Here is a 13,068-nt window from a genome sequence, read left to right on the forward strand (position 1 = left end):
TATCGCAGCCACGCACAGTGCGTTGGCTGTCGTAAAATGGGGCCCTGTCATGTATGACATCCATCACAGAGAGCCGGCCCTGCTGCGACCGCGCCCCAATCGCGCCGACGCAGCCCGTCGAAGACACGCAAGCCACTCTCAACGACCATCGTCAGCCAAAAGCAAGCACGCCCACGAAGCGCCTCTCCGTCGCACGCGACATCTGACCTTGCCGCGTGTGCTGCTGCAGCTTCACAAGCCCTGGGAGGATCGCGATGCCCCCTGCGCCCCGAGCTGGCGACCCTCTTTTCGAGCGCATCCACCACCAGCAACTGCCGACGTCGTCGTCCACCCCTCGCCATCCCTCCATCTTCGCAGTCGCAGCCTCGCCCCAACGACCGCGGCACGCCTTCCCCTGGCTGGCGCTCTAGGACGCAGGTCGTCAGCAGCATCATCGAATGCCTGGGCTATTCTTATGAGGGACGAGTGCATTGACGAATGGGTATAAGGGGCGCCTGTGACCCCGGAACCCCGCCATCGACACGCGTCGTTCGCCGAAGATGAATCCCTCGACGGACGACGGGCCCGATGGCTCCTCCATCGTGAGTCCCGCTCCTGACATCCCGCTTATATGGATCCTCTAACGCCCTGCAGAAGCCCGTGTCCTCCCTTCTCGCCCGGTTCGAGAACATGAACCAGTCAACGGCCGGACAACAACCCCCCTCGCAGCCATCCGCCCCGTCAACCGCCCCGTCACGATCGATATCGCCGGCTCCGAAGCCGGATCGGTTACGAAGCTTCAAGCCTCTGCACGAAGGTGCTCCTGTGCCTCCAAAGACTCCCATCAAAGCAGTCCCGAAGCCCGCAGACCTGCAAGTGGCCGAGAGACCAGGGGCGCCGTCTGAGCATGAGGGTCCTCCGATTCCCTCGACCAGGCCCGCACCCACAGCAAAACCGCGCGGTCTCAGCGCCCAGCCGCCGGCGTTGATGGTGCAGCCTCCTCAATCACCACCCAAGGGGCGGGTGTCTGCCTTGACGTCCGGCGAGCACTCGCCCTTTCTCGATCCCCATTCGGCGGCAGCCCCTGACATGCCGGGGGGACTCCCGAAGCCGATCAAGATCCCGAGCCGGCCCCTCACCCCTCTCCAACCGCCTGTGGCTCCCAAATCCCCGCGGCTCTCCTCATCGCAACCCCCCTCGCCGCCTCCACCGCGCCGCTCTGGGGAAGTCCGCAGGGACAAGGAGGGGAAACACGCGCCGCCCCCACCAGCGCCACGCTTGGACAGGCCTGCGAGCACTCGTCCCATGGCGGCGAGCTTGCCGCAGTCTGTTGGCGGTCAATTGATCAGGAAGCCGGACTTGTCTAAGGAAACGTCGCCGTTTAACAGCCCACCGGGGAGCCCTGGGGAAGAGTCAGACGGGACGCCACCAGAACTGCCTACCCGACCAAGGCCGCAAGTCCAGAAAGATGCTTCTAGTAAGCCTAAACTGGATCTTGGGGGCTTTGAACCACCCCCGCTTCACCATTCGATCGCCGGGAAGCGGGTGGGTCGTGAGCCGAGCGTTAACGGCTCCGGTAAAGGCCAGCTCACGCCGCAGCAGACGGGAGAAGGCCGAATATCTCAACCGCCAAAGCCGGCACCCATGGGCCCTCCGCAGCGAATACCTACCGGTAGCCTTGCGATGCCGCCGCCGCGACCTCCGCGACCCGTCCCGCAGAGCAGCACGCCCAAGGCCGTGCCCATCTCCGCCTCAGCGCCGACAAGCCGCCCCGCCTCCCAAATCTCCGTCCGCCAGTTTCCAGCGCCGCCGACGCAGCAACTCGTCATCGCGAAGACTAGAGACAGGACGCCGGAAAGAGGGCCAGCCGAACGAGAAACAAAGCCCCTACCAGCCGTCGCACCGGCCAAGGTGTCCCTGACGTCCTCGGTTCCTGGGTCAGTGCCTTTAAAGCCGGAGCCGGCGAGTCAAGTAACAGCATATCCAGACGGGTCGAGAGCCAATCGACGGCCTCCATTCGTAAAAAAGGGCTGCTCAGAATTACAGACGAAATACGATCCAAGGATATTCGACGCTTGCGGAGAGCTAGTTTGCACCAGCGGCCATTTGACGCGAGTCTGGAGCCTCATGGACGGCGAGCAACTTATGAGCCTTGCTCACACAGAGGGCGTCAGGGCTACCGCTGTGGCATTCAAGCCTGGTACGGATGCCAACACGGAAGGCACACTGCTGTGGGTTGGAACCAGCTTGGGTGAAATCATGGAGGTTGAAGTCGCAACTCAGCGCATTCTGCAAAGCAAAGGAGGCGTCCACGCACGATGCGATGTCACTCACATATATCGGCACCTCAATGAGCTGTGGACCGTGGATGAGAGCGGTACCATACACATTTGGGGCCCTGATATCGATGGGACACCGAATTTGAGCGGCCACCCTCATCAAAGCAACAAACTGCCGAGAGGACATACCTTCTCCATGGTGGTTGGCGACGAATTGTGGCACGCTACTGGGAAGGCCGTGCGGGTCTTCTCTCCCTCGTTGGACGGGAGCAAGCCGTTCCAGGTTCTGGTGCGGCCACTGACTGCCGACGGTGCGGGCGACATAAGCGCAGGCACGCAGGTGAAGACGCACCCAGACCAAGTATTTTTCGGTCACGTCGACGGCAAAGTCAGTATTTTCTCGACCAAGGACTATTCGTGTCTGTCTGTTCTCAGCGTCAGCTCGTGGAAGATCAACGCGCTCGCCGGTGTGGGCGAGTACATGTGGGCGGCGTACAACACAGGCAAGATGTGCGTATACGACATGGGCCAGCAGCCGTGGGTGGTCAGAAAGGAGTGGCAAGCACACGACCAGCCCATCGTCAAGATGAAGGCGGATCCAGCGAGCTCCTATCGATTGGACCGGCTGCAGGTCATATCACTCGGGGCGGACAACAAGGTTCGGGTGTGGGACGGGCTCCTGCAAGACGACTGGCTGGAGGAAGACATGAAGTCGAAAGACACAAAGTACTGCGATTTCGATGAGATCCACGCCCACATCATGACCTGGAACGCCGGGGCTTCGACACCCCACAGTCTCCGGTATTCGGACGGCGATGCCGGCTTCTTTCAGGAGCTGGTTCAGTCGAGCGGCTCTCCGGACATTTTCGTCTTTGGCTTTCAGGAACTTGTCGACCTAGAGGACAAGACTGCTACTGCCAAGCGCTTCCTCAAGTCTTCCAAGAAGAAGGAGGGGACCGATCAGGAGCGGATGAGCCACCAGTACCGCGATTGGCGTGATTTTCTGATGAAGACGCTCGACGACTACATGCCGGCCGATGATTTATATCACTTGCTGCAGACGGCACCCATGGTGGGACTGTTTACTTGCGTGTTCGTCAAGTCGTCGCTTCGAGAGAGGATACGCAACCTCAGCGCCTCAGAGGTGAAGCGCGGCATGGGCGGCCTCCACGGGAACAAGGGGGCTGTGTGCATCCGGTTTCAGGTCGACGATAGCTCGCTCTGCTTCGTCAACTGCCATCTGGCAGCCGGGCAAACGCAGTCGAACTCTCGCCACACCGATGTGGCGGCGATTCTGGACACGGTCATGTTCCCCGAGGAGCGAGATTCGGCGGCGTGCATCGACAGCTTCACGTGTGGTGGGGATGGCAGCATGATCCTGGACCACGAGCTGTGCATCCTGAACGGAGATCTCAACTATCGGATCGACACCATGTCGCGCGACACGGTGGTCAAGGCGGTCAAGCAGCAGAACCTGAGCAAGCTCCTCGAGCGCGATCAGCTTCTGGTCGCGCGCCGACGCAACCCAGCATTCCGCCTGCGGGCCTTTGACGAGCTACCCATAACGTTTGCGCCAACATACAAGTACGATGTCGGCACGGACAATTACGACACCAGCGAGAAGAAGAGGAGCCCGGCGTGGTGCGACCGATTGCTGTACAGGGGCCGGGGCAGAATCCAACAGCAGGATTACAGGAGGCATGAGGTGCGTGTGAGCGACCATCGGCCGGTAACGGGCAGCTTTCGGCTGTGGGTCAAGAAGGTCAATCCGCGAGACAGAGCTGTCGCGTGGATGGAGAGCCAGCAGGGCTTCGAGGACCTGCAGCAGCAGGCACTGGCCGACGAGAAGTATGCGAATTGAGTTCCCCCCCGCCGAGGTGGATAAGGTGGACATGACAAACTAACGCAGGGTGGCAGGGTGCTCTACTTGGTCAACACATGCGGATATGAGGAGGCGGCGAGCAGAAAGTACGTCAAGGAAAAAGCAGCCAGGAAGGCTCACCGGAGCCCAAGTAGGAACGCGAGTGGTCACTGAATACGAGGTTAATGACAAGAAAGAGCACAGCGGTTCGCCACGACGGGTCGCGATGGGACGAAGCTACACGGACGTGGTCGGCTCGGTCACGGAGTATGGGCAATGAGCATGGACACGGAGCAAACTTAGACAAGCGGGTGGACCGCAGGGGCGATGCGGAAGCACAGGGATATAGCGGGCAGCATATCGTAGACGGCCGTCTAGAACAAGCGTGATTAAAGGCATAAAGTTGGCCGCGGCGCATCGCGGTGGAGCCTGTCTCCAGGGGACGTGGCCGAAAGCCGATACTCCGCATTGCTCGTGTTTGCCCGGGACCCGATAAAAAGCACAGCAAGGTGCCAGCATCGTCGGGAGGCAGCGTTATAGTGTGGCGGGCGTGGCATTGACGGGACGAGGTTGTGCGGAGATGCAGCCGAACGGCGCGCTTCTGCTTGCACATATGCGCTGCCGTCGACCGACACGGATGCGCGGCGATCCGGCCGCCGTTAGCGCCCGCGCCGGCTCCCTGTCAATCGGGAATCGGGGTCTCAACAATTTCCATCGTCAGCCGCCACGCTTTTGTGCAACCGCCTCCTTTCTTTTTCCCCCGTGCGTGCACCCGACTCCCGCTCTTTCCGTCGTCTGTCAGGGATGCAGTACAGGCAGGTCCTTCGACATTCATCGCAAGGCCAATTGCTCAATTGAGCGAGCGTTTCGGCAAACGAAGCACCCCCTCCTCACACGTCCGCATACCCTCGATTCCTCGTCTCCTCCGCACGCGAAACCCCGGCCCGTTAGGTCGGCCCGACCACATCCTCCACCAAAAACGCTATACCGCATCGCCGAAACGATGGCCGCCACCACCGGCACAGCAACGCCGGACGCCGTGGCGCCGCCGCCGAGAAAGACGCCGCTCGAGCACCCGACGGCCGACAGCAAGCCGGCGCCCCGGCCGGAGCTGACGGCGGAGCAGACGGCCAAGTACGAGGCGCTGCTGGACAAGGCCCGCAACTACACGGACATCAAGTGCGACGAGAAAAAGGCCGCGGGCAAGTCGGGCCCCGTGACGGAGTCGGAGCGGGCGTGGCTCACGCGCGAGTGCCTGCTGCGGTACCTGCGGGCGACCAAATGGAGCAGCGCCGAGGACGCGTCGCGGCGGCTGCTGGCGACGCTGGCGTGGCGCCGCGAGTACGGGCTCGAGGCGCTGACGGCCGAGTACATCTCGCCGGAGCAGGAGACGGGCAAGCAGATCGTGGTGGGCTTCGACCGCGAGGGCCGGCCGTGCCAGTACCTCAACCCGGGGCGACAGAACACGGACGCGAGCCCCCGCCAGATCCACCACCTCTTCTACATGGTGGAGCGCGTCGTCGACGTGATGCCCCCGGGCGTCGAGTCGCTGAGCCTGCTCATCAACTTTAAGCCCAGCAAGCAGAGGCAGAACACGAGCGTGCCCATCTCCACGGCGAGGGAGGTGCTGCACATCCTGCAGAACCACTACCCGGAGCGGCTGGGCAAGGCCCTCATCATCAACGGTAAGCACATGACACTCTGCCTCTTAAGCTCGGCTTCTTGCCTGTCTTTTACCGTTGCTAACAGTGGTCTGTGACATTAGTTCCGTGGATCGTCCAGGGCTTCTTCAAAATCATCACCCCCTTCATCGACCCCGTCACGCGCGGCAAGCTCAAGTTCAACGAGGACATGCGCCAGTACGTGCCGCCCGAGCAGCTGTGGAGCACCGACTGGAACGGCGACATGGACTTTGAGTACGACCACGAGGCGTACTGGCCGGCGCTCAACGACATGTGCCGCGCGCGCCGCGAGGCCAAGATGGCGCGGTGGCGGGCCGCGGGCGGCGTCGTGGGCGAGTCGGAGGACTACCTCGCGGGGGGCACCGACGTGAGCGTCTCGGGGTTGCGGTACGAGGGAGAGGCGGTGGTGCCGGCCGCTGGTGCTGAGGCTGAGAAGGCGAATGGGAATGGCAAGAGCGAGAGCAATGGGCGCGCGGACGCGAACGGCAGTGGGAATGGGGTGGACGTCGTGCGGGAGAAGATGGAGGCGGCGACGCTGAGCGGCGACAACGCGGCCACGGAGCACGAGGTGACGGCCAGCGCAGCGTGAGTGCGCCGTATACAACGCAGCCCGCAGCACACGCGTGAAGACTACAAGGTGGGATACACAGATGACGGAGACGGTTTCTCCTTGGCCACATCAGATACCATTACACAGACACTACACAACGCAGACCTATAAACTCCGGAGGATAGGGTAGAATACACATCAAAGCGAGCATGCTTGGCAGGGTAGAGTAGAATACACATACATTAAGCGAAGCACCGAGGCATTGTCTAGTCGGTAAGAGATGCCCCGGAGCCGGGGCGCGCACCAGCTGAACTCGCCCGGCGCGAGTCGCCCGACACCGGCTCCTGTCGGCTGACGTCTTTCGTGTCCCCTTTGCGCAAGGACAAAGGACGTGGACCGGGAGCGGTGGGTGTGGGTTGCACGCGCCACGGAGGTCGTGAATCATGGCTCATAGGTTAAAAACGCCCGGTGGAAAGCTAGCCAGTTGGAGCACGGAGAATGGCAATGATGATGGTTGGTGGTTGCGGTCGTTGTGGTTGTGCGGCTCGGCGCTGAGCTCGGTTCACGAAGATGACGATGCATGTATGTAGGCGTATGACTTACACGGCCACAGCTGGCGTAACTTGGGCGGGTCGTCAGCCTTTTCGCCACACATTGTCAATTGGCGGAGCTAGGCTTCCGTCCCTGTGACTCCTTTTCTGTCTTGCCATGGCAGTCTGACGTGTGCTGCCCTGCTGCCTGGCACTTAGCTTGGTAGCGGTCGGGCGGCGCATATGTGTGTGTGTGTGTGTGTGTGTGTGTTTGTGTGTGTGTATTGGTGTCCCGGGCACCCGGTGAGCGGAGCAGAGTGAGCAGTGAGCACGACGTTCGACAACGAGGTGGAACTCGGACGAGTGAGTGAGTGAGTGTGAGTGGGTATGTACGTTTTCTTCCGCCAAAGAATCCACGTAACAGGGGTTCCGCCCACGAACGTGGGGACCCGACCATCTGCTATCCGTACAGTAACGACAATAAGTGAAGGACACCCATCTCTGCCGGGAACCCATCGGGGCGATCCGCGACAGCTAGCTTCTACGGGTGGCATACACAACCAAGGACCCTAATCCGCGCTGTCTCTGTACAGTAGTACTGTATTATGTACTATTGACGATAGGAAAACACGACTCACTTATCGAGCTGACGTCGGCTCGCACTTCTGCTACCCGTTGAAGGCAGCGTCATGTTGCTGCTTCATCGCCGCTGTCGAGCAGTTGAGCATCCCCCGCCAGCCCAAATCCGATACTAACATTCTTCATGATCACCTTTCGTTCGTCGCCGATGATCGGATTCCAATCCCATTTTTCGTTCTCGTTATACGACCAGGCTGGAAACTCCAGCATGATCGGAACGACTTTTCCCGTATGCAGAAGCTCAACGTCGAATGCCAAACGCCCCGTCCGTCCCGTCGATCTCACAAACGGCCCTGCCACAAGCCCAAGTCCAGGGTCTAACCTGTACTTGTGGAGGCAGTAGAAACGGAACTCCGTCGAGACCGTGAGACAGGCCTTCCAGGTATGGTAATCGACGAAGTCCAGGATCCTTGCGTATATCTCTGATGGAAGATTCCCTCGTGAACTAGTTGCGGCGCGGCGAGTAGCGGCGACATCGAAGAAATTCACGAGGGCGGCAAGGACCGGGAAATGTGCTTCGAGGTTCGGTGCAGTCACCATGCAGTCGGAGTCATGGATAAGCATCTGTTCTCCGTGGTGGGACTGGGATTGCATTCCGTCCTTGAGCTCGGGGCGCTCTCGTGGGTGCGTACTCACACAGTACTCTACACGCAGAGGCGAGAGATCAAGTGTGTCGCTGACTTTAACGAAAGGCTTGTTGCCATCGCCAAGTGAAACCTCCGCAAAGACCACCTTAAAGACTGACAAGATGACGACCTGGAAGTTGACACGTCCCTGCTGGATGGCCCAATCGACCGCCTTGGTCACCGCCTTGCCATCGAGCAGAATATCTAGGCTGACCACCACACCCTCCACCCAGTATATGGTCTCCGTGGGTGACGCCCCTGGGGGTTTGCCCGGCCGATGGGACATTGAACCAAAAGGTAGAGGGGCGCTGTCGCCAACCCACATGCACTCATCCTCGACATATGGTATCGAAGGCCGAGATGCACTGTAGGATTCTGGCTGACGCCGCTGTCCACGAGGATCATAGAATCGTGCCTGATTAGCAGCAACAGACACAAGGGCGAACATCAACTCGCGGAAAGGGAACGAATCAGCGGTCCACTCCCTCCCGAAGTGCATGATCTCGTGGGTATACGCCTTGAATATTTTGGCCAGAGAAAGTGTGAGGAACGCGCTCCACGCTTCATTGAGAGTCGTATTTGGGGAGACAAGGCAGGAATCGAATGGTATAACCGGATCTGGCTCGGGAAGCTCCAAGGCCGGCGAAGCCATGTGCTCCTCCGAGCATATATCCAGGGAGATGGTAGGCTTGCCCGGGTAGATGCTTTCGGAGATGGCCTCCATCCATAGGTCGCCCTCGCGAGGGATATTGTCCAGCTTCCAGTGTATGCTGAAGTTCATTGTGAGAACTTCGCTGTCGAGGTTGATGATGTAGAAATACTCAATGCACCAGTCGTTCATTTGCCTTGGAAGCTCAGACGGGAGCTCCACGAACCCATGGTACTCCTCCATGTCCTCGGGCTGGGGGCCGCTACCGATTTCGAAGACTTTCTCTTCGAGCTCGTGCTCTATCGCTGCATGACGGCTTCGCATTGACTCGAGCCATTCTGGACGGTGTTAGCGGTCCGCTTCAATTACACGGAAAGGCACACAACATACTCTGGTATTCAGCAGGATCGGCAGGGATGCTTGCGACGATTTTGGCGCCGAGGCCCTCAAAGTAAGAGTCATACTGATGATAGCGAATGTAGTATCGCTTGCGGAAACGGACAACCTCGAGACCCCCTGTTCCCATGGCGGGCACAGATGCAATATCCCGTACCCTATCGTCAAGGGATGGGAAAACGTTGGTGGTAGAGGACCTCAAGAACGACGCAGTTACGATCGTTTGTGGAGACTAGCGTTGATGGCTACTCCGAGAAGAGAGAAAGGCAACAGGGCAACGAATCAGCAGCGTCGGCACGGTTTACTTGTGAGCGAGCAGTTGACGAAGGATTGAAGAGGAAGTTTGAGCAGTCCGATGTGTTGAGAAGGAGGCGCACAGTTATGTAGCCGCCGCCATGTAGCCGCCCGTGCAAACATCCACCACCCATCTCCTCCGCGTTCACGACGAGCGAGAAGTTTCGCCTTGCAAACCGGCCCCGAGTTTGCTACCTGGAAAGGCAAAAGCGGGGGGGGAGACAAACGAAAACCCGGTGTGTAACGGGCTTCTGGACCCGTGCTCAGCAGTTGCGCGCGCTCTCGCATGCGTGCGAAGGCAGGGATGGGGAGGCGCACGGTGGTGATTGTGTGGATGGTGGAGGAACCTGGCATGGATGGGTTGAGTGGAATCGGGGAGACCTGCATGCGCGACGAACAACGGGGTTCCGATATCCGTTCCTCTGCGCTCTCGCCTGCGTGCGAAAGCAGGGATGGGGAGGGGCACGGTGAATGTGCGGATTGTGGAGTAATAATCTGGCATGGATGGGGTTGAGTTGAATCGGGGAGACGTGCTTGCACGAACGAACACCGGGGTTCCGATATTCGTTTATGTGTTCAGCCTCACTTTTATGCCCTTTGCAGCGCCGCCCCCGCGCGCCGCCCCGGTTGCGTGAGACGAACCGCCAGCTAGCTAGCCATTCGGTCTGGCCTGCGGCGTTGACAGGAGCGCAATGAGGGCACGTCATGCAGGACTGCAGGTAGGCCGCGGCCCAAGGATGTACAATACTTCACCTCAGCATACACGGGGGGTCGAGAAGAGGAGAGGGTTGAGAAGTCACCGAGATTGACGGAGACTGTGAATTCGTTTACATGAGTTGTCGTTGAGACAGGTTCAAGAAGAACCGACTTGACGGGCCCGGTTGGCTCAAAGGCTCTCTCTCTACGAAGCCTGTGCCCAATGTGCGAGGCCTGTACGAAGGTCGTACTTTGTGGTACTAGTATGCACAAGGGTCTCTGCAAAGAGGCTGCAGCAGAATGCCTGTGCTGTGCATGAGGCAAGGGAGCAGCAAAGGCAAGTCATCGACTACCCTAGCCTGTTGCACTGGCAGCATGTGGGGATATCTGCACGCCTCGCACATCTATTGCATCGCGCACATGTGCCGCACCAGTGTGCCGGCCCTCGGGGACAAATGGAATCCCAACGGTGGGAGGAGGAGTAGGAGCATGGGACACGGGAACGAGCCAGGGTACCCCTTTTTTACACTTTCTTGTGTCGCATATCAGTGCGAGTAACGGCAGCTGCTTGGGCCTCTTGAAGGGGCAGCCGCGCAGCTAGACGACGTTGCACAGCGTCGTCTGCTGCCGAGGTGTGCCGCATTGTGTAAATGGACCACAAAGGGATATGGCGGGAGGGTGGCACGCGCGGGGGAAAAGAAGCCCAACAGGTTTTTTGAGGGGGGAAGGGAGAGTGAGGGGAAGAGAGAGACGGAGAGAGAGAGAGATGGGGGGGGAGAGAGAGAGAGAGAGAGAGAGAGAGAGAGAGAGAGAGAGAGAGAGAGAGAGAGAGAGAGAGAGAGGAAGGGAACCGAAGCGAGCTGCAGAAAAGCCTCGGGTTGGACGTCTTTGGTACCGCGCGCATGAGGGACTGCCTGATGGGCAGAGCGCGCACGGCGCGGGCGGATCGCGGGATGCTTGATTGGGCGGCCACGCGAGGAGGGAGGGAAGGACGTGTCTTCGGTGTGCGGCACAGGAGTACATACGAAGGGGGGGTTGGTCTGGGACTCTGGGGCACCTGAGGGATCATCTTTGGAATCAGGTGCCTCGTCTTGTGCTGACTCTGCTGAGGTGTCTGTGTGCGAGCGCAGGCGAGAGAGCAGAAAGAAAGAGGAGGAGGAAGGGGAACGGGGGGCGCGACGACGATGCGAGGTTGGGAGGCAGAGCGCAACTCGAGGCGGGGAGACGGGCGCAGAGCCGCATTGATAAACGGGCATCAGCAACAGCTCCATCGGCATAAGCACCAACACTCGCACCAGTCGGATAGCATCTAAAGCGGTTTGTTACGTGCCTTTCGTACTCAGCCCTGCAGGGGCCCCGCACTAGTAGAGGTTGAAAAGTCAACCCCGGCATCGTGGGAGCGGGCCATGGGCGGCGGTTGTTGCGCTTTGCGATGAGGCTCAACTGGACGGTTGGAGGCGGCGACAAGGTCACGATGGTTTGTCTGTCAGGTTCATCAGGTCCAGACCCTGGGCTGGCGCTGCCGCTGATGCGAACCCCTCCGTATGGGGGCTGATTGTCGTTTTCAATAATCCCTGCCCGTTTGCCTCCCCGCCCGCTCCATGAGTCCATAGACTCCATACGTTCCGTCTTGGGCCATGAACCGGGTACCCTGTCTCTGCATTTCTGCTATTCCTGCTTCGTAACTTGTGCAGGCCTATCGTTCCCGCGTCCTATGTACTATCTGAGCATGCGGCGGGGATGTGTCCTACGGATTCCGCTGTAAGTTGGTTGGGAATCGCGGACGAAGGCTGAGAAAGCTGCACCACCCCGGTGACTGCGTGGACGACGCAGGGGCTCTCTGGCGGGCCGGGCGGCAGCCGCAGCCGCAGCAGTCATCGGCCCCATTCGTCCGTCGTCGCCAACACGAAAGAGTCACCAGCGTGACATGTCGGCGCTGATCCGCCCGGAGCCTCCTTTTTGCCCCCCTCCCGTCCTCTCGCGGGTCGTGAACGGAGTGTATCGTACTGTGCTCGGGGCTATTACTGTGCACTACCCTAGGCATGAGTTGGTGCAGTGGGAATCACGGAGTGACTGCCCCGCCGTGGCAGGCAGGGCAGGCAGACAGACAGGCGTGGCAGGACAGCATGCGCGGTCGTGAATCGTGATGGGTGGTGGTGGTCGTCGTCGTGAGTGGTCGAGACAAAAGAGACGGACGGAGAGAGACAGAGAAAAGAGGCAGCCTGTCTAGTGGCCCGCCAGCGTTGGGCAACAACGCGACCGCCAGAACTCGCCACAGGGGCGGCCACGGAAACCGAGTCGCTGACGCGGTGGCAGCATGGGATATCTGCGGGATGTGGATGGATGGATGGATGGATGGATGGATGGAGGGGATGCGGCTGCGGCAGTGCCACGCCACCCACTACGCCCAGAAACAGACAGATTGGAGAGACAGACGCTGCACGTACACTCGCGCACACGTACTCGCACGCACGCACGCACGCACTAAGTTACGGCCGGTGAGGCCCGCGGCCGACTGGCCGATTCGCAGAGCGCCGTGCTCGCCGACCTCTTTTGGACTCTGCATGACGCCACGGGGGGCAAGCTAAGCTAGCACAGAAGAGTAGAGTGAGTGACTGAGTGAGCGATCGAGCGAGCCCACCGCAGCCAGCACGCGCGCGCATGCTGCCTGCTGGTCCCCAGGTCCCGGTGTGGTCGTAGATGATGGATGGGTGGCATGGGGGGCGTGCATTCTGCCTGTCCAAGTGCTGGCGTCCTCTTCCATGCAGCAGCTCACTCGACGCCCCCCAGAAAAGAGCCGCGTGTGCCTGGCCGCCCTGGGCAAGGAACTACTTAACTGAGCTGCCGTCCCGTCCCTTTCGTTGCAGCCCCCCATGTCCATCTAGGG

General features: G+C 60.1%; 3 protein-coding genes across 3 annotated transcripts; 2 read left to right on the plus strand and 1 right to left on the minus strand.

Moving 5' to 3' along the window:
• Nucleotides 1-2,106: 2,106 nt before the first annotated feature.
• PLICBS_009146 (uncharacterized protein) lies at nt 2,107-4,274 on the plus strand (the record flags this gene model as incomplete). The annotated part of the gene is made up of 2 exons (XM_065601565.1): nt 2,107-4,106; nt 4,244-4,274. 2 exons carry the CDS (start codon nt 2,107-2,109, stop codon nt 4,272-4,274), a joined length of 2,031 nt encoding a protein of 676 aa, XP_065457637.1.
• An 848-nt stretch (nt 4,275-5,122) lies between these two features.
• On the plus strand, nt 5,123-6,390 carry PLICBS_009147 (uncharacterized protein; the record flags this gene model as incomplete). Its single annotated transcript, XM_018323666.2, has 2 exons — nt 5,123-5,804; nt 5,885-6,390. The coding sequence occupies 2 exons, from the start codon at nt 5,123-5,125 to the stop codon at nt 6,388-6,390; spliced, it is 1,188 nt and encodes a 395-aa protein (XP_018176845.2).
• Nucleotides 6,391-7,568: 1,178 nt separating this feature from the next.
• Nucleotides 7,569-9,321, minus strand: PLICBS_009148 (uncharacterized protein; the record flags this gene model as incomplete). Its single annotated transcript, XM_018323668.1, has 2 exons — nt 7,569-9,133; nt 9,186-9,321. 2 exons carry the CDS (start codon nt 9,319-9,321, stop codon nt 7,569-7,571), a joined length of 1,701 nt encoding a protein of 566 aa, XP_018176847.1.
• Between the last annotated feature and the right edge of the window lie 3,747 nt (nt 9,322-13,068).

Source organism: Purpureocillium lilacinum (genome assembly GCF_023168085.1).
Source record: "Purpureocillium lilacinum CBS 284.36 DNA, scaffold_7, whole genome shotgun sequence".
In the NCBI taxonomy this organism is placed as follows: Eukaryota; Fungi; Ascomycota; class Sordariomycetes; order Hypocreales; family Ophiocordycipitaceae; genus Purpureocillium; species Purpureocillium lilacinum.